The sequence below is a fragment of the Apis laboriosa genome, unplaced genomic scaffold (genome assembly GCF_014066325.1).
Source record: "Apis laboriosa isolate Shangri-la unplaced genomic scaffold, ASM1406632v1 scaffold105_cov147, whole genome shotgun sequence".
In the NCBI taxonomy this organism is placed as follows: domain Eukaryota; kingdom Metazoa; phylum Arthropoda; class Insecta; order Hymenoptera; family Apidae; genus Apis; species Apis laboriosa.
In genome coordinates this window covers 142,068-167,947 of record NW_025220714.1, presented here as the reverse complement: position 1 = coordinate 167,947, position 25,880 = coordinate 142,068, and the positions used below count along the sequence as shown (strand labels likewise).

Below are 25,880 nucleotides of genomic sequence, written 5' to 3'. Positions count from 1 at the left end.
ACTACTTTTTCGCGAGTTGGCGTGTTGGTTTCGAATAAATTTTTGTTTCATTCGTGTTTCCGTTTCTATTTCGATCGTTTAATTATTTGATATTATTTGTAAAAGTGTGTGTGATGATTTGTATTCGTATGAATTTTTTCTCGACTAATTTTTTCGGATATTATTTCATTTATATTATACAAAAAATGTATTTATCGGCGATATTAATTTAGTTTCGCTTAAGAATTGATAAATGTAGTGTAGCTTGAATTTAAAGTACGTTTCGAATCTTTCAAAGATCGATAGTGACATCTGTGTATTTTATTATGAAGCTTATTTCAGATATTCTCTGACGGTATTCGAATATTCGAATTTGAATTAAACGAATATTAGAGTAGTTAAAATTCAAATATCGTAGATCCAAATATTCAGTTATATTTTTATATATTCTATATATATATATATATATATATATATATACAGAGTGGAGTATCTAATTTTATCAACTGGAATATCTTGTTTGTTTTTGATAATATTAAAAAATGGTTCAGATAAAAATTGAATGATTCTAAAGGGGGCGTAATATGATATAATTATTTTTTTATATGTAAATGCGTGGTTATATGAAGATTAAATTATTATTTTAAATAAACATTGAGAATTTTGAAAATTCTAGGAATTTGAAATCATTTCCGATATTCTTTAAATTTTTAATCGTTTTAGGATTATTGATCAAGTATTTAAATGATTTTATAAAAAATTTATCATTTATTATTTATCATTTTTGAAATATTTATCAATATATATTATATAAATGTATTAAAATTTTTACTATATTTACATTTAAAAATATTTAACATAAATATGATGTAATATGATATGAATATTTATGAAATATACACGAAAATATATGGATATTTAGAACATTTAAAAAATCTAATTTATATAAATATTCTGATGAATTTAACTGATGTATATAAGCATTGTGTTAAGATTTTCAATCAAGATTAAGTAAAAGAAATAATAAAATTGATTAAACATCGTGTTTTAGATATATAAATTTTGCAGAGCAAATGTATAAATGTAGATAAGAATAAGTAGTAGAAAAAGAGATAGGATAAAAATATGGAAATCAGCGCCATCTTCAGATTGTCGTAAATGAAACTAATGTAGGTAAGAGCAAATAAAAAAAGAAAGATAGAGGTAGAATAAGAATTGATTGTCAGCGCCATCTCTAAGATAATATAAAATAAGAATTCGCGATTAATGCCATCTCTTGAAAATTTTTAGAAATAAAAAATGTTTGATGTTCAAGAGATGGCGCTATTCATCAATTCTTACTCTAACTTATCTTGCATGTTAAAAGATGTCTTTGGTATTCAAAAGATGGCGCAAATGATCGATTCTTACTCCATCTTTTTCCTCTTATTACTTACTTTGTTTATATTTGTGTTTCATTTTCAAGATGGTGTTGATTTCCATACTTTTGTTCCATGTTTGTTATATCATTTATCCATATTATTTTTAGCGTACCAATATTTTAACTGCTAATGAAAAATCGAAATTCGACGCGTTTTATTTAATTTAAGTTAAATTAATAAACTGATAAACCAAAGATTGTTTTAAAACCAAAAATATGATTGGTGTGTATATATATATATGTATATATATATTTATTTAACAACTGTAATATGTCTAATCATATTTATTTGTTGCTCATGTATTGTTACTAATAGATGCTATACGCTTAAATACAGTTGATGTATCGCAGAAACGAATATACCAAAAAACTTAGCAATGTACACGCTATTCAAGTCATTTTTAAATAGATTATTTTATCGATTATATCGTCCAACAAGAAGTGTAAGGTGGTATCGTTAAATATATTAATTTCATAGTGTCAACGATTGACGATCGAAAATGTCTTCAGCTAAGCGATTTTTCCGTAGAAAGGATCGCGTAAATGAGAATATAAAAAAAATGTTGGAGGACGGGTAGGTACGAGAGTGGATGAAAGGATAGTGAAACGAAATTAAACAAGGAGAAGATATCTCTATACAAAAATAATCGGTGAAAGGCGAGAAAATAAAACGCTCTCACGAACGCTCGTATGATACAAATCGACGAGATAATACTTTTTCTTTAATAAGATTAGACTGAATCTTAATCTTTTTTTCATACACTTCATACACACACACACATACACACAGATACACGCAGATTCATTTTCTCTTCTTGATTGTTTTCACACATTCGTTTTCTTTTTCTCTCAAAGTCCCTTTCAATCTTGTACGCGTGCATTTTGCTACACAATGGCTACGATGATAATATATTTGTTTGTTGTGTGATGTAAAATAATAATACACATTAACGTTTGCGAACAAAATGAGACCGTCATATCGAATGGTGTATTACCTAATTGTCATGCATAATGCGTTGCTGTGCAAAACTTAATTTTAAAAACAGAGTAAACACAGACAAAGAAAAGTATAGAATACAACAATAATGTTCACGGCGGTTAAGAAAAAAATCTCGGTGCACGAATATTTTATTTCTCGAATTTCTTAAGAATGAGAACTTTTTTGCATCGTGCAACCGGTCCTTTTCTTTCCGATGCTCGTTAATCGATCGATACTTCGATGTGTTATTTAAATAATCGATCGGCTCGAGCGAAGCGCAATAACGGAAAATATCTTACACGCAAATCTCGATGCTCTCTCTTTTTACAATGAAAAACTTCTTCACATCTTTGGTAGAAACTACTAAATAAATTATATTGTCACTTACAGTAAGAATTGGATTGAATCCTCAAAAAAAGAAGATTCCACAGAACGCGATCGTGAAAAATTTGGCTTCTCGAATAATTTTTTTTTATTATCTTATTTCATCGTTCTCTTCTTTATCCGATACCTGGCAAAAAGACTTGTCATTGCCCGAGAAGAAGATAACGCGTCTTGTTTGAAAGATATTAATAACGACGAGAAGCGCACAAGGAGGTAAATTAGAGAAATATACACGCATATACAATAAAATCCTGAAGTAGAATTCGGTGTGCTTGAGAATATTACACGTTGGTATGACAAACGCTATTAATAATACAATATACGGAGTGTATCATCATATTATCATTTGATTTACAGATGTATTTTCAATTTAAAAAATTTAGAAAATCAAATTCTAATAAATGCGAGTCCTACAATTATTTAATTTTTGAAATATGATAGGATGGATTAATTAATTAAAATATTGTCCGTTTATGATGATAGATTTTTAATAGAATCTGAAACTTAGAAACTAGAAATTGCTATATATAGTCTATTTGAAGCCAATAATTGAATGTCAATCAATAACATTATAAGTAATAATAAACTAATAAAATAATATTCAAGATATTCTTAAAATATAGTCATATCAGGATATTATTTTTCAAGTCTCATGTGTTATAAAAAGTAAAAATTGTTCATCTAGAACTTGTTATGATATATATGCCAATGGAAGCCATTTTGCACAGATATTTAAAAATATTTGAATGAACACATTTTCTTATATTTTATCTTTAATTAAATTATCTATATATCTATAAATTACCTAACATCTAATATCAATTCGAAACTTCAGACTTGCAAACAATAATCGACGATCGTTTATATCAATGTCAATTTTTAAAACTTTTTTCAACATTGAATTGTTAATTTTTTATAACTTTTAATTTACTGACACTTGATCATACTTTAAACGATACATTAAATCTAAAAAAAATAACTATTCTTCAAAATCAAACAATTCCAGAATTTACATCTATCAGAACTTTTTTTTTTAATATTTAAAACAAAATACATTTGTAAATCTTGTATTTCAAAGTATTATTTCCACAGTACTAACTTCTCCGTACATCAAACTAGCGTTTACAGTGTGGCTGTGCGTCAAGGTACGTATACACGATGCAGAACGAATAACAAAAAAACGGAAAAATGAAAACGTAGAAGAAAGTAAAACGAAAGAAGAGACAGATGTCGTTCACTATTTAGCTGGAGCTCGTCATGTCTTTTTATCTCTCGTTTTCATTCACTGCCAAATGAATCGATCGATCACATTATTATTCGCCAATCGATATTTAGAAAATTATCCAATATTTACAAGTTGAACAAAAAATCCAATTTGTCCCTTGAATGTCGTCGACTTTCTGGCACGTTCACATCGAACGAAGAAAAGTCGTTTGGGACGAGTACACGAATATTGATCAAATGATAAAGAAAAAAAAAAAGAGATTAACGATACTAAAGATCGATCGACTTTCTGTCAATTTCGACTCGTACGAGAGCTGACTTACGAATATATTCGCCTTCGTGAACGAAGCGAGGTCTCAGCCAGACTTGATACAAATAATTCTAAACGCTATGTGTTCACATTAAATTCGACGTAAATTATCTACTTAAACCATTTTGCCTATTTACTAGGTAGCCTCTATTTTCGCACGCCTTTCACACATTCTTTCTCTCTCTCTCTTTCTCTCTTTGTTCTCTATTTGCTCGTATTTCTTTTTTGCCTAGGTTCGTCAAACCTACCTAATATACCTGCAAATTTATCGCAGGATTACTGTATTTTTTTCAGATAAGAACCAACCGAAGAAACAGCGAAATTTACCTACGATTGATCGAAAGTAGATTGAACTTTGGACCAATCGCTTTTTCTTCGCTGTTTCTTTTCTAGAATACATTCTAGAGCGTTTTTTATATATTTTATAATGCGAGCAATCGAGTCGTTTCGAGACTCTTGTAATCATATATTTCATCAGAAGCATCGTTTTGCCTCGCGATTCTTCAACTTGTACGCTGATTTATCGGATGTCGGTCTGGTCCTCGAACAGGAAACAGATGTAACGACGTCCAAGTGGCGCTGATTGCTCGTTCTTCTTTCTTAACAGGATGAGCTTTTAAGCTCGCCGATATCAACGATGTTCTGCAGCAACGCGGCCGCCTCGCTGTTTGATTGATTCGTTTTCGCGTTGTATCTTTGTTTCAGGGTGCTCAATGCGGACAACAGTTTTGTGTTTGACGTCATTAGACGCGAATTCGCGGCGTCCAGGGCGGCTATTTGCTGCTCCTGCGCATCGATCACGCGCTGCTTGTACGACAACGCAGCCGACATCTTCTGTTGTTCGCGTCGTAGTTCCTCCTCCACAGAGATTAACCTAAAATAAAAAGTTTATCGTTATAGCTAGTTCTGAACATTTTGTGTTTTTCGTGAATGTCGATCCACGTTACAAACTTTGCCATGGAGCAATCTCTGTCTTGTTTGATTATACGATCACGTTGTTTCAATTTTTGTATCGATTTGAAGATTTGAATTATTTATGGAAAATTAGTTGAAAAATTATCTAGCAAGCTTTCGTTAGAACTATATTTAGAACTATGTAAAAGATACAGAGATTACTTCGATGGTTCTGAGCACACATGGAACTGAGCTTCGCCTGTGAACTCTCTCTATAATTTTAGTTGGAATTTGATTAAAAATGAATTTTTTTTAAACAGGTTTTAATAATGTAATTTTGGTAAGATGAACGTAATGAATAAAGATACGAGAGATTTCATAGGAAATGCTTAATAGGATCCAAGCGCACCACGATGCATATTATATCGAAGAAAAGAACATCAATGTATAACTTCGAAATGAAAGTTAAAGAAAGCAGCAGTGTTTGGTGCAAAATATCATACGTTCGGACAACCAAAAAGAACGATCAGTAATGCAACAGGATAAAAGGGCACTTTTCATCAAAGAAGCCAGGCGTCTGCTTCTGCGATTGGCCACAGTCAACTTTATGTGTGTATAAATGAGTGTAGTGGTTTCGAAAGAAACATTCAGAATAATATTGTAATTAAAAAAAAGAAAATTCTCATCAAATATCAATTAATCTGTACAATAATTTCATAGATCGAAAAGAATTTCACAAACTTTTAATAAATTTTGTATCGAATAAAAATACGGTTCAAAATTATTTTGAACATTTCTCGCGCACGTTGCAACACACTACCGCAGACACACAAAGATCGTGGGTTGTATTTTAGTGAACCGTGCACACGTGAAACAGAACGAACGCGTGAATCGAAGGCGTGTATGAAGGCTATCGGTGTTTGATATATCGAGAAACTTGGTGAAGTATCGATATGTGGTTGATTGAAATAATGTTATTGGACGGTGATGTAAGTATAAAACACGCAGGGTGAGAATGCTGGTTCATCGAACAGTGATTCAGAGTATGTTATAATTATACATATAAAACAGGTGAACAGACTTTGAAACTTTTGTATCATATAGCTTTTCGCGTACATATAGAAAGATAAATAGTTTAGTCGCGTGTTTTTTTGTCGGATGAAACCAAGATATAAAACACACGAGAGATATATATAAATATATATATATATATATGAATTCAAAAAACGCTAAAAATATGTGATGTAAAAATGTAAGAAGCTTAGAAATATAATTGACTCTTACACCAAGGTCCAGATCAAGCCAGAGTATACCAAATGCAGCGGATAGAATGCACAGGAACACACAATCAATTAAACATACATTATTTCGAGAAACAGTAACCATGTTCGAGTTACGCGGCTTGGTGCTACTTTCTTTCTTTTTTTTTTTTTTTTTTTTTTTAATTCTGCTATTTAATATTATTTGTACAACAAATATATTTTCTTAGTTTGTTTATATCGTTTGGTTTACTCGGTATTATTTTCTTTTTCATATATTTACACAAATTTTATTTAAAACAATAATCAAATTGTTTTCGATTGATACAAAGTTATTGGTAGACAGAACTGAATAAACTTTACGCTGAAAAATAAAAAACATTTATTATTTTTTTCAAATATTTTGATGATCAATTCGTATCAATTAAAATTTTCCTAAATATAAAAGACAAAGAAATGAAATAAGAAAAATTTTAGAGAAACGGAATAAAAACACGTGTCACACAAATCAATAATATACAGAAAGAATATAAGAATAATAAAATAATATATACAATCCAAATTCTACTATTTTCTTCTCGATCATTATAATCAACTCTGTCTGCCATTTGGGAGAGATCGCGTTTCACGATCATCTCTGAAGGATCTCTGCTATCGCAAAAAGATCAACGAAGCTATTTCGCAAAGAGGCCATTGAAAGTAATCGATGACCTCTTCGTCACGGACCGTCTCTTGTCTTCTTTACGAAGACGTTGAATGAAAGAAAAAAAAAAAAAAAAAAAAAGAAAAAAAAAATCGCGGATGAAGAAGTGGAGGAGAGGATGGAAGAGAAGAAAGAGAACCGACGTGATTGATCATGAGACGGAAAAGAGGAATCGAGTGAAACGCAAGAGAAAAGTGGTTAGTCGTCACGGTGAGATGGGGTGATCACACTCAGGCAAAAGAATCAATCGGTGGGTTAATGGTCGCGTTAATGAGGATTAAGTACCTGGAAATGATGCTCTTCATCTTGGTATCCGGTGCAACGCCATCTATATCGGTATCCTCGGTTGCGCCTAACCGGGCCCTCAGTCGATCTACGCTACTCTGCAACCTCTCGATTTCCACTTCGTACTGGAAACGAAGAGACGTGGCGTTGTTAGTTACAAGACACACACTGGCAGGCAGTTCCGTTAGGCGACAGGTCAGAGAAACAGAGAGATAGAGAGACAAAAAGAGAACGATGGTAGCGGCAACAGCGGCAACAGCGGCAGCAGCAGCAGCAGCAGTAGCGGCGGCGCTGGCGGCGGCTTCTCGCGCGATAAAAGAGGTTTTTGTAAAAAGAGGAACTTGTTATTCACACAACGATCACGTTACTACGTATACATATGTACATATGTTGTTACAATGAATCAAAAGAGAATTATAAGTTCCTCTTTGATCTGGTATGATAATTTTAACTGTTTTTCTTGTCCTCTGCTTCTGTTGCTGGAAAGTCCAAGAGATTTATTTTTTTTCCCCCTCTGGTTTCGTGGATGACAGATAAGTTGAATTGAATTGGCAAATTTATATGCTTGTTCCTATTGTTGTAATATAAATATAATGTTTGGCATAAGTGTATGATTTAGTTATATAATACCTATCAATATATATATATATATATATATATATATACAGTTTGATATATACAATCTCTACAAAAACTTAAAAATATTTACAATTTCTCATTACAGAAAAAATGTGATATATATCTTATACGTCATCCAGAAGAAACCAATTATATATATATATATAAATATGTTACATCTATTACCTGATCTATGCTTCGATGACTGCGAGATTTGCTCCTCCTCGTTGTGCAGCTTTCCTCCTCACTAGTGTCGGACAGATCTCGCGTCGAGTCCAGTGACAGCCTCCTCCTCAATTTCGTGCAACAGACACCCTGGTTCTGGTCTGAATTATTCCTGTGCGTTTGGTTGGCTTGCCTCCACTGGTTCTGGTTATTTCTCTGCAGATTCCTCACGTTATTTTGAGGCGGTGGTGAAGGGCTGAGATCAACGCCTCTCACACCCTCTACTCCACCACTTCCGTCCCTTTCCTCCGAGCTACTGCTACCTCTTCTGCCATTCCTTCCGTGATTGGATTCCATGTGGTAAACAGGATTGGCGAAAGCAAGCGGTGCTGCATTGAGTATATGCGCGTTTGCATTGTTGCTGCTGAGATCCACGGGGCTGGAGCTTTGACTGTAAGCAGCGAAGCTCTGGTAACCCGACGAGGCAACATTGCTCAATTGGGAAATTGATATTTGGGATCCTTTCTGAGATTTTGATTCCGACACTTCGTCGTCAGCGTACCTCAACAGATCGGATAGCTCGTCCAGGTTTCCGTTGGCAGTCGTGTTGTTCGTCTTGCTATTGGTGTAATTGTTGTTTGGCTGATTAATAGACAGAGTGAGATTCGATGAGGGATTCACCACGACATTGGCATTCACGGTAGTCTTGGACACGTTATTATAATTCTGATGCTGCATCTGGTTCGCGTTCTCTTCCTTGTTGCAATGATTCCTGCTGCCTGATCTCGAGACGTTGTAATTGTTGTGGTTATAATTGTCCTCTCTGTCGTGGATATCCAGGTTCTGTAATCGCGCTATGTTGTGTCTGTGGTTCTGTTGTTGCTGGCCCATAATTGTACAATTGTTCGCCTGATTGATCTGTGACGTGGTAATGTTGTAGTTGGAATCCTTTAAATTGCTGTGACTCTCCGACCTTGTAGGACTAGCCGGGTGTGTCTGGCAGTGATTCACGTTCGCCAGACTTGCACTGGCTGTCAACCTGTATCCAGCTCCTGCTCTGTTCGACCCTATTGCCCTGTGTTGCCTCACTATGGGCGTAGGTGAGCGCGACACGAAGGCTGGTGGCTCGAGAGGATAATCGTCTGTGGTAATTTGCAGTTGCAACTTTCCATTGGTCGGCATGTAAGCGTTGCGAGGAAGAGTGGCAGCCCTGGTTACGTTGGGGCTGCGGGAACTGTTGTGCCCAAGCGTGTTCGATTGCAACACCTCGTTGCTGTCTCTGATCGTTCCATTCAACGTGCTGTGGTTGCTCAACGTGGACGTTGCCGACACAGACAGATTGGTGTTGCTGTTCGCAATCGTGGGGTCGTTATAGCGGAATATGTTGTTCTGTATATTTGGATACCGATGAGAGGCGGGCACTGGACTTGGACCCGATTGATCCAGGGCTATGGAGATCCTCTCGAGGATCTCTGGTAATCTCGATGGAGGCAGTGACGAGGAGAACGAGGTTATCGTGACCAAACTTTCGCGTAGAAGCGCGTGCAGAAGAGACAATTGCTTTCCCAGATCAATGTATCCGTCGAACTCTAAAGAATTATTGGCTGGAGCATCCTTTGGCAAGGGGCTCTGTAAATAAACGTTAATTTTGATCATAATAAATCATATATATATATATATATATATTTAAGAAAGAACGCTCGTTGTTACTTACACTGATGAGTTGAAGAAAATTTTTCATGGATGGAGCTTCACGTTCCAGAAGATCGTTCATAAATTCCATAAAGTTTTCCTTTCCTTGAAATCTCGTGAAATTTGCCAGAGTTTGAAGCGTTTTTGCCACGAGAGTGAGATTCCTTGCTGCCTTTTCGTTTGGGTATTCTAGAAAAGATGTTTTTAAAATTTTTCAAACAAGTTTGAGATATTTCATTTTTAAAAGAGGAATAAAAGCATTGGAAAGGAAAAAGTAGAATTGTGCGACTCTTCAAAAAAAGATTCTTTCTTTTAACCTGTTTCCTTCACGATCATTCGACAACGACTGTTTCTCTTCTCAATAGTGTCGCACTTTTAAAGACTTCACACGTACGAAATACATTCTTACCACCTCACCGTTACTGTTTATTGTGTGGTCAAACGTACACGTATTCTCAGAATCGTCATTTGTTCGTAACCGATATTCTAGACTAAACGTTCGTTCTCTTTCGGCTTTTTTCGACAATTTTCGGCTTCACACGCCTATATTCTATATCCTATATCCTATACAAAACAATATATACATTACCACGTATATGAATATGAATCGACGAGGATAAGAATTTATTTAATTTACAAAACTTATCAAGGAATATATTAACTATATTAACTTATATTAACTATAATATTATATTAATTCTATTATAGTTTTCTATTAATTCTATTAATTAGTTGTATTAATTAGTTTCTATTAATTCACTAAATTTCACTTAAAAATTTCTCTTCAAATTTGCTAGACAGACGGAGGATATAGAGCGGACAAGACAAGGTGGTATTTCGTCTTCTTACCGTGGGTAATGTTGAAGAGGGACGGGCTCAGAATGGCAGGGCACAGGAATCTGAGGAATATAGAGGCAGAGATCAGATTGTCGGCAATGTCCTCGCGGCCCATGTCAGCGAGACGCTCGCGGAATATACGGAAGCATTCGCGTAATTCGAGAGGGAAGTGAGCGTGGCTGGCTAGTATCCTGCTCCAGGCGAGTTCCACGGCGTTTCGTAGATTCTGTTGCTGTTTGTGAAGGGCCGCCACCGAGGCGACCTTCAGCGGATCCACCTCGCAGTCGCCACCCTCCACCGCTCCCCTTACAACAGCCCCCAAGGTCTCTTGCAAGTACCTGTCTCCCGTCAACTTCAAGTAGGCCTCCATCGCCTTCGTGGCCAAGGAATTTCCTCGAAAGGTGAGCCTCTCGTCGTCTGAAATTCAATAGTTTCCTTTAATAAATTCGACCAATATTTGCTGAATCGATCAATTTTTAACGTACAATTTTCTTGTTAGCACGCATCTTGGAAGGAAATTTAGCTGCTTTAAAAAAATCTGATTTTAATGAAAATTTGTACATAATTTTTGTTTTCTAAATTCGAGTACATTATATTCAAAAATTTTGCCTCTATGATATCTTATTCACAAAAATATATATTTATAACATTTCGATTGTAATTGTTTTATTTTTAATTTGTTTTATTAAACTCTTATAAATTATGTATATGTACAAAAAGAAGCTTTATAGCTCCCATAAAAGAATCAATAAATCCTTCTTTCTTCGGCTATATACGGAATATCATCATGATTCACCTATTCTGTGTATATCCATCATGACCAAGTCGGCGAGAAATTGAGGCGCTTTCTTTTCGCGCTGCATGACGGCGACCAAAGCCGTGGCGATGTCCTCCTTAGCTTTGACACCGATCACCGGCTCTAATTTCTCGCACAGCGACGCGTAATCCGTCTTCAAATATTCCAAGAACTCCTGGTACACTTGAACCGGCAATATGTCCACGGATTGAAAACGACATTTCACCCTTAATGCCGGGGGTTCCTTCAGGGGACCTTTATCCCCCACCACGGTGTACCATTTCTCCGTCAGGTAACGAGACGTGACGTTGTGCACCGGTATACTGACGGAACCTGGACGAGATATATCAATATTAAACGAAATTTCATTTCGAATGACTCTATTTAAAGATTCGGCTTCGCGTTTTTTTAAAAATTTCGTTATCAATTCTTTGCACTCCAGGCCTCATAAGATAAGATTATACGTAAAATAATATAATATAATAAATAAATAATATAATATAATAAAATTTCGTTATCAACCCTTTGGACTCCAGGCCTCATAAGATAAAATTATACGTAAAATAATATAATATAATAAATAAAATAATATAATATAATAAATAAATAATATAATATAATAAATAAAATAATATAATATAATAAATAAATAATATAATATAATAAAATTTCGTTATCAACCCTCCAGGCCTCATAAGATAAGATTATACGTAAAGAGCTTATTATATAGGAAATTATTCATGATATTCTAAAAAAATCAAACATAAAAAAAATATAATATATAAAAAATATAAATAAATATTGTCAAGAATCTCGGTCACCGTTGGAGAGCAAAGGGTTAATAATTTAATTCTCGTGAAAATATAGCTCGATAATTAATTTCCTTTATTTATTTATTTTTTTTCAATTTATTCCATACACAAGAAAATATATATATGAGCTCACCGATCAAAACATTCTTGTCCCTCTTCTTCTTCCTGTCAGCCTCCCTGTACAGGTTCACCTGTATGGTGTTGACGGAAGGCAAGTGATGGAAATCGAAGTGCTCGCCCCAGAAGCACAGGTCGGCCTTCAGTTTCGCCGTGGTCCTCGCGTACAGAGTGCTGTCCAGGCACACCTCGCAGAAATATCGTTTCTTGGCCGGCACACCCTTCGCCTCGAGCAGCCATATTTGCAACGAATTGTCCGTGCGCCTCGTTTGCTCCGCGTCAGGTTGAACGGATTTCCTCAAGCTGCGTTTCGAACAACAACCATGTAAACGATTCCCACCGATTATAATCCGACCAAGTGGAACACGTTGAATAATCTCAGACTCCACCCACCCCCGCATAGGCAGGCGTAAAAAATCAGAGGGAAGAATTTCAAGGTGAAAATTTCACTTTATTTTTTTATTTATAAAATTGAAATGGAACGAAAAATTTTATTATAAAGTAACGACAATTATTTATTTATGAAAATAGTTATCCGATCTTGATAATTTTTCGATATATTGTCAAAATCGTTATAATCGTAAATCGTGAAGATTTTATTTGGAGATAGATTAGATTAGCCCAGAATCAAATTTTAATCATTAAAAAATCAAAGGAAGAATTTCAAAGTGAAAATTTCGCTATCCATTTCTTATTTATAAAATTGAAATGGAGTGAAAAATTCTATTATAAAATAATGAAATGCGACAATTATTTATTTATAAAAATAGTTATCTAATCTTGATAATTTTTCGATATATTGTCAAAATCGTTATAATCGTAAATCGTAAATGAAGATTTTATTTGGAGATAAATTAGATTAGTCCAGAATCAAATTTTAATCATTAAAAAATCAAAGGAAGAATTTCAAAGTGAAAATTTCACTTTTCATTTTTTATTTATACCGAAGAATTGAAATGGAATGAAAAACTTCATTATAAAGTAACGACAATTATTTATTTACGAAAACATCCGATTTTGATAATTTTTCGATATATTATCAAAATGATCATTATTATAATCGTAAGATTTTACTTGGAGATAGATTAAATTAGAATCAAATTTTAATCATCATTAAAAAATCAGAGGGAAGAATTTCAATAGAGTGAAAATTTCACTCTATTTTTTATTTATAAAATTGAAATGGAATGAAAAATTTTATTATAAAGTAACGACAATTATTTATTTACGAAAACATCCGATCTTGATAATTTTTCGATACATTAATCAAAATCGTTATAATCGTAAATCGTGAAGATTTTACTTGGACATAGATTAGATTAGAATCAAATTTTAATCATCATTAAATTTATCGCTGTATTTAAAAAATTTCTTACTTTTTTACTTAAAGACTTAAAAAAGTAAATTCGTCCTCGACGAATCGTTCCATCTCTTCCATGGTCGTACGTATTCATACGATTGAACACGGTCGTCGTGTTCAAAACCGGGACCGGTGTCTCGCGCGTAATGACCGTCCGTTTAACGGCCTTAAAAAGAGCCTGGTTCAGTTTCGTCACCGTAAAGAAAACGAGGGAGAAAGAAAGAAGGAAAGAAGGAAGGAAAGGGAGAAGGAAGAAAAAGAAGAATGGCGGAGGAACGGTACCAACCTGTGTAACCACTGGTCCCGTTCGTGAGCGGTCCTGCAACTGAAATACTTGGGCCCACCGGTGCTGGGCGTGACCTGGAAGCAGTGAGGTCTGCCGAGCAGGCTCGGATGCAGCGGTGTCACGGCCGCGAGGTCCATCGAGGTCACCGCCTGCCCGCAGAGGAGGGACTCGTGTGAACGGCAACCCCGAAGTCCGGCGCCGCGTTGCTTCTGTCGCTCGAGCTTCGTCACGCTCTTCGTCCTCTTCAACGGGTTCGAGCGGAACGACCTCTTCGAGAAGAAGTTCTGCGAGAACAGAGAGAGAGAGAGAGATAGAGATAGGGAGGAGGGGATAAAACGTAGGCGCACAGCGTTGTAAATATTGCCCGCGCATTTATCAGAAATCGATGCGCGCGCAACAGAATTCCGGTTTTGGAAGGTGCGATAAAATGGACTTAATTCGAGTGGCATTAATTCGGAGGAGATGCGCTCAAACTTTGCAAAAGGGAATCGATTATTATTTTATTATTTTAAGGGTGGAAAATCGAGTTGATTCATTTATTCATTGACTTAGATAAGAGAATTAGACTTTTCTGAAGATTTATTCCTTAACGATTCCTTTATATTTAAAAATCTACGTTTCTTTCTCGACTATCGATTATGATTCTTTTAAAGTAAAGATTACACTTGGATAGTAGTTTTCAGAGCAACGAAAGTTTTACTCTCGATTATTGTCAATTTAATGTGATTGTAAAACCAAATTTCACACTTCGAGAATTGAATTATCGTGATATAATTTTAAAAGCAATAGATATAATCCTGAATGAATTATATTTGAAGATGAGATCTGTGTATATTCTTAATAAAATTTACAATTGTAAAATCAAATTGAGTTAATTGGAGACTATCGTGATTCTCATACAATGAAGATGATTGTTAAAGTAGATTTCTTCTTTTTTCTTATGAAATGTTAAATCGTTACGTATCGATTATCATGTAGACCACGTATGTATAAATACAATTTCCAAAATTCTAAATTCCAAGGAAGATTGAAGTTCGATAACTTGCGAAAATTTTTACTCTTCGATCGATCTTCGTGAAACTTTGCTACTTTAATTACAAATATCACATTGGAGCGCGTGGGATATAGAATGTTTTTCCCAGTAAGTAATTTACTTATTTGTCCCACTATTATGTTTCAATAACTTATCTCCTCGAAAGCGGCGTGTCGAATCGATAATTCGGCGTTAAATCGTGATTGACGATCGTGTTCACGACAAGAATCCGAACGAAAATTTTTCCGTCGATTCTGTTCCCCGGATCGAATTAATTACGCTCAAGATTAATCGAGGTGCGGTGTTGCAACTCGCGACTTCGTGCTTTGATGTATGATATAACTGTTGCCGCTTCTAAAACCCGTCTCTCGTTCCGTAAAAGTTAAACGATTTTCTGATGATCTTGGCGTAACGGTGTGCACAGTGTATCACCACGAACACTGTAACGGACGTATAAACTGTGATAAATGAAAGCGTGCGACCGATTTTACGTGTCGTACGATTAAAACAATTAAAAAAATAACGGTAGGAGAGGAAAATTTCGAACTTCGATCTTTAAATCTCGAAATTTAAAATTTAGAATTTTGGAAATTTATATATATCTGCATAATAATCGATGAACAAAATGACTTCATATTTCATGAAAAAAAAAAAAAAAAAAAAAAAAAAAGAAGAAGAAAAAGAAGAAATCTACTTTAACCATCGATAAATATAAATTTTTGCTTACGCTGGGATAATTCGCTTCGACATTTTTCACACGCATAACACGACGACGACGACGACTTTCATCTCTTTTCACGGGCGATGAATTTAATTTCGTTCGAAAACACCAAGGCGAATTTTTTTAAGGCGAATCACACACCGAATCGTATCAAAAGGCGGAATCAATCGTTCCGGTAGCGAATGTTGTCTCGGTGCCACGAGTGAAAATCATCGACTGACTCCTCGAGGGATATCGAGAATCTTTCGTGACATTGCTCAAGTGAAAGGTATCCAACACCGGTGTTTGATACTGGCACTACTCTTTTGGCCCCGTGTATTATCCGGATCAACGATGCGCCGATCGATTGGCCCAAAAATCACCTCTCCATTATTATTATTATTGTTATTATTATTATTATTATTATTATTGTTGTTGTTGTTGTTGTTATTATTATTGTTGTTATTGTTATTATTGTTATTATTATTATTATTATTATTATTACTATTAATATGTCTAGACTTGGCTCGTGAAATATATATATTTTTTGGCTACCGTAAAATTGGAATTTGTTGTGGAAAGAGAGAAGTGGTTATTTACGCAAGAGAAGCTTCATCAAATTTCGGGTTAAAATTTCTCAAATTTGTTAATTACTTGTTAAATTGCTGGTCGACGAGAATATTCGAGAAATTTCATCAAGATTAATATTACGAATCGAATTATTAAAAAATGTTGATATTCTATTCTTCTTCGAAATGTTGAGCTTCGTTCGCGAGACTCGAGACAGAGATTTTTTTTTCAAAACGAGAGAGAAAATTTCTCAAATTTAATTACTTGTTAAATTGTTCGTCTACGAGAATATTAGAGAAATTTCATCCTTCGTCGAGATTAATATTTTACAATCGAATTAAAAAATTCTAAAAAATGTTAATCTTCGATTCTTCGAAACGAGGGGAAAAATTGTTGAGCTAGGCATAATCCTCGAAGTGGCGAAACAGAGATTTTTTTTTTTCAAAAAGAAACAAGCTTCAAAACTCGGATTTACAGGGAGAAAATTTCTCAAATTTGTTAATTACTTGTTAAATTGTTCATCGAGAATATTCGAAAAATTTCATCAAAATTAATATTACGAATCGAATTAATAAAAAATGTTAATTTTCTATTCTTCGAAATGTTGAGCTTTATTCGCGAGACAGAGATTTTTTTTTCAAAACGAAAAAGAAATAATTATTTACGCGAGAGAAGCTTCACCAAACTTGGGTTTACAAGAAGAAAATTTCTCAAATTTGTTAATTACTTGTTAAATTGCTCGACAAGAATATTCGAAAAATTTCATCAAAATTAATATTACGAATCGAATTATTAAAAAATTAATCTTCGATTCTTCGAAATTTTGAATTTCGTTCGCGAGATAAAGATTTTTTTTTCGAAACGAGAGAGAAGTGATTATTTATGAAAGAAGCTTCAAAATTCGGGAGAAAATTTCTCAAATTTAATTACTTGTTAAATTGTTCATCGAGAATATTCGAGAAATTTCATCAAGATTAATATTACGAATCGAATTATTAAAAAATTAATTTTCGATTCTTCGAAATTTTGAGCTTCGTTCGCGAGATAAAGATTTTTTTTTCGAAACGAGAGAAAAGTGATTATTTACGAAAGAAGCTTCAAAACTCGAGAGAAAATTTCTCAAATTTATTAATTATTTGTTAAATTGTTCATCGAGAATATTCGAGAAATTTCATCAAGATTAATATTACGAATCGAATTAACAACATTATAAAAAATTAATAACATTATAAAAAATGTTAATCTTCTATTTTTCGAAATGTTGAGTTTCGTTCGCGAGATAGAGATTTTTTTTTCGAAACGAGAGAAAAGTGATTATTTACGAAAGAAGCTTCAAAACTCGAGAGAAAATTTCTCAAATTTGTTAATTACTTGTTAAATTGTTCATCGAGAATATTCGAGAAATTTCATCAAAATTAATATTACGAATCGAATTATTAAAAAATTAATCTTCGATTCTTCGAAATTTTGAGCTTCGTTCTCGAGACAGAGATTTTTTTTTCGAGACGAGATCTCTGGAAAAACTCCCTCTCGAAAAATTCAAAAATCCGTTCCGTTCCACTTTCGCCCGGACTTTTGACTCGTGCCTGTTTCGCATACGAAGGAGAGATAGAAGGCTGGCCGCACGCCAGCGGAACTCGGAAGGATTCCAAATGTTTCGCGCGTTTCGGGAAACAAACGGGGGCCGGTTTTCCGGGGAGGGGCGGCGCAACAAGAATCGAAGATGTGAATCGAATTTGCCAAGAATTTTCCAAGCCGGGAAAAATGACCGACCAGGCCAAGAAAATATATTTCCCGACCAAATGTTTTACGGGAATGCAAGACGTTAGACGTGCAAATTAATTCGTTGACATTTCAAGGAGAGTTGGAATTTTATTTATAGTTAAGCTTAATGTTAAATTAGTCGCGGTTGAAGAAGAGGTTTCTATTATTCAATGTGTAGGTTGACGCGAAAATTTACGCGCGGAAATGAATAATATTTTTTCTTCTTTTCTTTTTTTTTTCAATTCGAAAATCTATTTATTGTTCGTAGCCAAAAAAAAAAAAAAAATAATTTTCTTATTCTATCAACAATTATACTTCTCGAGCATAAAAGTTGTTGTTTCTTTCGAATTTCGAAATTCGTGGCATTTATTCGAGATTGGTTTTTCCAGAAACGGATTAATCAATGAATATACACAAATATATATATATATATAAATTTAATTGTACATTTGATAACGTAATAAAATTCGATCGTTAAAAACGTTAGAAAGTTCTAATCATCAAGCGCATATTTCCTTCTTTTTTTTTTTTTTTTTTTTTTTTTTTATAGTAATTCATTTGAACTTTACGCGGAAAGATTGCAATTAATGGAAATTACGAAGCGGCGATGACACGCGCATACATAACGATTGCATACATTTTCTAGAAAGACTACTACTCTCTACGAATAGGCGTCTGAAGGAGCAAGCAGCTCCTTTCTTGTAATCGCAACTCTACTGCCTCTACCCATCCACGAATTTACTTTTTCCTAGCCTACCAGTTTCTCTGAAGAATCGCGGCAAATTTATCCACGATTAATTTTCTTCACCAAAAATCAATTCTCGTATGAAACTGTGAACGAAAATTGCAGCAAATCCCCCCCCCCCCCCCAAAAAGATCATCTTACTTTTTTTTAAAAAATTTTAACCATTTTCCAACTTTCCAATAGCATCGATCTATCCTACTATGCTACTTCACAACGTTTCCCAAAAAACGGATGGAATAAGCATTTTATCCACGTGATATTTACCCTGGCGGTGAAGTAATTGATGATCATGCTGACAACCTTGTCCTCCTCGTTCTCCTCCATAGGTTTCACGCACATCTTCCCTTTGCTAATGCGAAGCGTGTCGCGTGAGAAACAACGGCCTAAATGTTCCCAGCGTCCACGAGAATCCAGCGTGGAGGAGGAGCAACGCTATATTCGACGGGCCGTATCCTTTCGAGGATTCGAAAAGATCGAATATTTCCAACCGCTCAATCTCATCTCGTCCAATTCAATTTTTCAAAAAACTTCCTTTCTTTTTCCCTTAAATCACTTCCTTTCTTTTTCCCTTAAATCACTTCCAACGAACACCGTTCGAGCTACGATGTTAATACGCGTTAACAGAGAGCGCTACTGGCAACGAGAGGGAGAACCGCGAACGAGTGCTCGTTCCACGACAGATTGACGCGTGTAAACATGCTATTATAAACGAGTTATATCGCGCGACTGACTCATCCGATAATGTCGCTCAGGTATATAATACCTGTGGAGCAACGAAGCGATCGATATTTTTTTCACTCTTTCGAAGATATCCTCGCCAGTCGAAGAAGGATCCTACGATTTTCCACCATCTTTTCTAAATAATATACCCGACGATTGTCATCTTCGAAAAACTTTGTTTCACTTCATTTCACTTCGCTTCAAAATTTTTGAATCATTTCTATAGTAGAATTCAATCGTGTTTACACTTCCTTTTCGTATCCATCGTGTATCGTGTTTTTGTTAAATTTTCAGTCGAGGCGATCAAATTGGAAAAAATATACGATCTCTCATAGTCGGTGAAATAATCGTTGACGAGCACGTGAGCGATAAGATGAGTGTCAGGACGCAGGGCAATTCGGTGATGGCGTCACAATTGCCACGATCCCTCCCCCCTCTTGAAGTTTCTCCCACCCGCTTCTTTATCTCGATTGTTGACGCGATTGAACAGCCTTTTCGAACGATCTTCGTAATAATATTCGAGCAACTCTCTTTTCCTTTTCCTTTTTCTTGATTGATATTCGTTTCGGTTCGAGGGGATTCCAATTTCAAGGAAAGTGGAGAGAGAGGAAATCAACGCGTAAACAACATTGACGAGACACTGTGGCGAGGAAGGAACAGATAACGAAACATTCCAACGGATTTTCTTGAATAGGTTTTCAGTTAATCGACGAGGCGATTCATCAAACCCTGTCAACCAATCGTCTCCCTAAGATCTGGCGCGAACTCTTCGATGCAAACTTTATCGTACAATTTCCACCTCATTAATCATCTTCTCAACGACTATTATATTCAAATTAATCGATCACTCAACCATTATTTCACCATAATCCGTAGAACACTGTAGTCCATTGTCTATTTTAAAAATTTTAAAATTCGTGTCTCACTTTCCCTCAATCGTGGCGAGTCGTTCGTCCCAGACACAACCTTGCTGCTCCTAGGGATTTCTATTCGCACGCGGAAGCACGAGCCAAGGATTCCACCAGGCGGCCATGGGGTCTCTCGAGTATCTCTTTTCCCTGCCCCCAAAAAACGGGATCGAGGCATTGAAAAGGCACGGCCAGGTATACTACACTCTCCTCCTCCAGCTGCCCCCTCCACGAAGGGATTTAAATCGACAGGCTATTTAAACGATCCTCGGATTTACACTCGGACAAATCACATGTTTCGATCGTTTTCGAAACGGAGAAAGTTGTTCGAAACTCGACGACGATGATTCAGAATTTTAAATATTCGAACGATAATCGAGAAATCCAATTATCGCCACGCTCTTTTTCTATTCCTCGATCGATCAATAATCCCCATACGACAAGTGTATTTTTATAATTTCCGCAACTGGTTTCCGGCGAAAACTGGTATAGCTGGTTCAAAGTCCAATCCTATGGATTGTTTAAAAAAGAAAAAAAAGGAAAAAGACACCGGTAATCCTTGAATTTCGTCGAAGAAAAACCCTTGCTACGTGTACTCTTTAAATTAATTTGTTCTTAAAATATATCGTTCAGTGTACAATTGGAAACGTTTCTGTTGCGGAAGAGAGCATGGAACGTTCAAAACGGGCGAATCGGCGCTCACTGACGACAATCGGCGTCGAGGAGACGAGCATCCCGCGTTTCGGCCGTGCAGGCGCGGTGAAAACGCGGAGCGGCGATATTTTCAGCACCGGTTGCTCGTCGTCGCTTTTCGTCGATCAGCGGCGGCAACGGCGGCCGTCGACCCTCGGCAGAGGCTGCCTCTCGGCCTTTGATGTTCCTTTATTTGGCCACGAGTCACTTATTTACCGGCCTCTGCCTCTGTCGATAAATTATTGGCCGCGATTATTCCCGCCTTTCTACTATTTTCCTTTCCCCGAAATTTTCCTTCCTCGTCGAATCTCCCGAAGATCGTTTCGATCCATGCGCGAAAAATTACTTCTTATCTTCGAACACGATTTTATGTTTATCTGCAATTTTACTACCGGGATATATTTAAAGCGAATGGGGGAGAATCAACTTTCGATCCGGGAATTCATCACGATTCTCACTCGAGTCCAGACAGTCCTTTCAGCCTTTCGAGAACGAGTCATTTACGCCGCCACTTTAATATCCATTTACGATCTCTTTTTATGAATTCGACATTCCGTTTCTTCCCCCTCCCTCTGCCCCTTCCTTCTTTTTATCAATCATCATCGCGTTCTATATTTGTCGAGCGATAAAATAAAAAACGTATAAAAAAAAAAAAAAAAGTCACAAAAGTCGTAAAAATTATCATTAAAATTGTTATTAAATTGTTAAACGGACAGACAGGGGAACGTTAATAAAATAGAATGCTTGTACGTGGCCGTGGAAGAAGCGTTATCCCGCGAGGGGAAGACACTCGAGACGAGAGCAGCAAGATGTTTCGCGGCAAAATCTCGACGTCGACTGGCGCAGATGTTGCTCATCCAGGTAACCGAAGTCAAGGGATCCTTGGGGCGCAGCACCTTTGTGCTGCGTTGCACCACGACCAAAAACCCTGCCCCTACATTCAGGTGAGGCAAAACGGGTCACCCCTTGGCCTCACCAGCCCCTCGTCTACTCCCGTGGAGACCCCGGTAAGAAGGACAAAAACGTCTTAGAGGGGTTCTCAAACCGAGATCCACGGACTCGGACGCAGAAGCCAGCTGTGAGACGCACTGTGACGAATGTGGATCGCAGTTGCGGAAATATATACATACGGCGATTATCGAATCCAATCTTTCTCTTCTTTTTTTCTTTTTTATTTCACACTTTTATTCGAGATATTAAAGGAAAAAACAACTTTTGCTACACTTTTTCCTTATTCAATTATTCAATTATCGTTTATAAACGATAAACGTTTTATGTAACGAACGAAATATAAAAATGTTCGACTCGATCCAACAATCTTTTCACAAGCTCACCGTCACAAAGGTAAATTGTAAACAAACAAGATAAATAAACGAGGATAAAATCCACTTCCTATTACCCGACACGTCACGCTCGTGGTCGTTAAATTACCACCTTTTTAGTCCTCAAGGGCGTCCTCACTCGGAGAAAAACAAGAGAAGCCTTCATTGAAAGCATCGTTCACGAGGGACAAAGGCAATTTCTTGCCGGAACGAGAAGATTTTTTGCCGAGTAGCACGCTCCGTGAAAATAGCGAAAACGGTTACGTTTCCTTTCTTCTTTTTTTGCAATCCTCCTCATCGACCAGGAATCGAGAGATTTTGTAAACAAAATTTCGCGATACAGAAGGATATACTTATTTATCCGGATCGATCCGTGGAGTCGTTGCACCGCTCGGCAAAACCAGTTCGTTCTTCTCTTTGTTGTCTAACGCACAAAGGGTGTCGGGGTCTCGTGACGAGAGCAAAAGTGTACCTTCCACTGTCAATCGTAACGGAGTCTTTGAATTTTTTTACGATTTTTTTTTTTTTTCTTTTTTTGAATGTATCAATATTTATCTCGTGATTATTATTAAAAATTTGATGATTACTTGTAAAGAAATAGCGAAGAGAAGTGAAAAAGTATTTGTGAAGATTTTATTTGACAGTCGTTAAAGAAAATATCCCTTCGAGACTTTTTTAAACGATTTTAAGGGAATTAAACTTGGAATATGGAATTAACATAAATTGGTAAAAAAATCATCGAGATATCTTTTCGTAAATATTTGCCAAAAATTTAACGTATTCGTAACACACTCGCAAAGATCGTTCATAATAGATTATAAATGAAATTACTAAAATATAAAAAACATCATTCTCATGAAAAATTTCTGGTAATTTCATATTCGATGTTGCAGAGGAAAAACTATATTTCGTCTTTTTGTCCACTCAATAATTTCTCAATCGTTTCGATCGTCGGACAGCACTATCGTCCATGTGTTACACGATCGTAAAACCGGCGCAGAGAGCACGTTTCCTTTTTCTTCCCGATTTTATTAACCGCCCCGTCACTGCCTCGTGATTAAAAATCTTTTTTAGTTTTCTACCTGTTAATAACTCGTAAATATCGAGTAATTAAATCGAAGATATACACCATCTTCTCCGCTTTCCTCTCTCCCTTCCCAAAGATCGTATCTTTATTGTTCACTCGTATCGTTTCGAATTTGCATCGGAACGTCCAAAGTTCGATATTTTTTTTTATTACTTTCCCTTCCTTTCCCCGACAAATTACTTTGAAACGAAACGGAAATGGATATCGTGCAAACGGATGCGATTAATAATTTTTATCCTGTTCGCAATATCGTTTTAAGAGCGAGGAAAATTTTCGTTTTATCGGTGGATCGATTTATTTGAGGAGATCGTGAGTGATAATTTAACTTTAAAAACTTGCGTTTGAAACGAGTTTATGGAAATGGAATACACGAAGAAATTTTTAACAAAAATTATCTCGCGAGGGTGGTTAAGTGGTGAAGGTAATAATGAAAATCGTTCATTTCTCGAAGAAAATCGCGGGTAACGTGTAAAAACAATATCGTTTAATTATCGTTTGAACGAGGAGAATAATTATTTTACGTTTTACACTTCTCTGACGATCTATTCACGAATCGAATTAATTTTGTCAATTAATTTAATTCTCGAGTTACTCGATCGATTTGATCATGATTTGGAAAAAATTAGAAATATATTTTTATATTTTTAAGAAATCTCGATCGTATCACACGTGCGAAATTACATCGATTATAATTATTTTCTCAATTAATTTAATTCTCGAATTATTCGATCGATTTAATCTCGTTTGGAAAAAATTAAATTAAAAATATATTTTTAATATATCTCGATCGTAAGAAGCAGAGGGATTAGTTTAGATTCGATCGAAGTCAAATATTAGAAGTGTGACGCAAAGGCAACGGTGAATTATGTTAGGAAGTACATAACGTCGTGATTCACAATAGACAACGGGAACTAGACTCGTGCGGGTCGCTTTTATCGATCGAACGTGATACGAACCGCAAAATCGTACATACCTTCTACTAAACACAATATCCTCGCACGTTAGTTATAGAATTAACGGATATTTACATTTTACATTTCTCCGACGTACCGTCTACCAATGAATCGATCCAATTATTATTTTGTTAATTAATTTAATTCGAATTAATAATCGTGATCGATTTAATCTCATTTGGAAAAAATTAAATCAGAAATATATTTTTAAGAAATAATATATCACGATTGTGCAAAATAATATTCTTCGTTTATATCAATTAAATTTAATTAAACGATTAAAATTAATACGTTTTGAAAATATGTAATTGAAAAAAAGCTTTGTAATTTATTACTCAAAAGATCAATCATAAGACCTTCTTAGCTCGAAATTCTTCTTTAGAGTTTCGTCTTCGGCGGTAAATGTACTTCTTGACACGCATACCAGTTTAAAAGTTTCGCTCGATTCGTCAATGTTTCTAGTCGAAAACTTTCGTTAACTTTCCTCTGCTTTCATTTAATTTATATTACAAAATAAATAATTCAATACAAAGACTTTAAGTTTCTCATCTTAGAGTAAATAATCCAATCTTATCCTTTTCAGTTCATCTACTTAAAATCAACTTTTCTCTTAATTTAATCTATATCGTAAAATAAATTACTCCTTCGAAATTTTTAAATATAATCTAAATTCAAGTTTCTGTAACTATTCTTCAACACAAAGACTTTAAAATCTTAAATTCTTCATCTCAGAATTAATCATTCCAACTTCTAAAACAACGCTCAGTTCTACTTGAAATCATCATCATATTTCTTTTAAGTTTCTTTTAATTTACATTATAAAATAAGTTTTTAAATACAATCTAAATTCAAATTCAACATCTACTCTCAACAACTACTCTTCTATTTCCTCAACAGGTCAAAGATTTTAGGACTTAAATTTCTCATCTCACAGTTATAACATTCCAACTTATCCTTATCCTTCTAAAACAACGCTTTAGTTCTACTTGAAATCGTCAACATTTGACGAATTACTTCTTCGAAATTTTTAAATTCCATTCCTCCTTAAACGCAAAAGACTTTACAATCAACGTACGCTCGATTCGAACTCTAAACTTCCCAATATGCAATATTATTTTCCCTTCCGTCGCGCGGTTCATCGTCTCGTGTACAGTTTAAACGCGACACATCCATCCACGTCCACCACTCCAGCCCATCTTAGACAAGCGATCTAGGCGCGCGCCTAGATTTGAGAACACCTGCGACGCCAACGGATCGATATTCTC

The 25,880-nt window shown here is 35.3% G+C and overlaps 1 protein-coding gene across 4 annotated transcripts in view; it reads right to left on the bottom strand.

The window, feature by feature from the left end:
• Positions 1 to 1,619: 1,619 nt before the first annotated feature.
• LOC122710487 (ras GTPase-activating protein raskol) overlaps positions 1,620 to 25,880 on the bottom strand; it is a 155,686-nt gene continuing 131,425 nt past the window's right edge. Inside the window, exons 3-11 of one of the 4 annotated variants that reach the window (XM_043928379.1) lie at positions 14,121 to 14,404; positions 12,491 to 12,777; positions 11,546 to 11,878; positions 10,762 to 11,166; positions 9,935 to 10,101; positions 8,783 to 9,849; positions 8,242 to 8,671; positions 7,438 to 7,562; positions 1,620 to 5,170 (exon numbers count right to left, since the gene is read on the bottom strand). In XM_043928379.1, coding sequence (XP_043784314.1) covers positions 4,897 to 5,170; positions 7,438 to 7,562; positions 8,242 to 8,671; positions 8,783 to 9,849; positions 9,935 to 10,101; positions 10,762 to 11,166; positions 11,546 to 11,878; positions 12,491 to 12,777; positions 14,121 to 14,404 — 3,372 coding nt within the window. In that variant the 3' untranslated portion in view covers positions 1,620 to 4,896. Of the gene's footprint in view, positions 5,171 to 7,437; positions 7,563 to 8,241; positions 9,850 to 9,934; positions 10,102 to 10,761; positions 11,167 to 11,545; positions 11,879 to 12,490; positions 12,778 to 14,120; positions 14,405 to 19,196; positions 19,482 to 25,880 lie in introns of those variants that run through there. The other 3 variants (XM_043928397.1, XM_043928369.1, XM_043928389.1) reach the window with 3 other exon arrangements.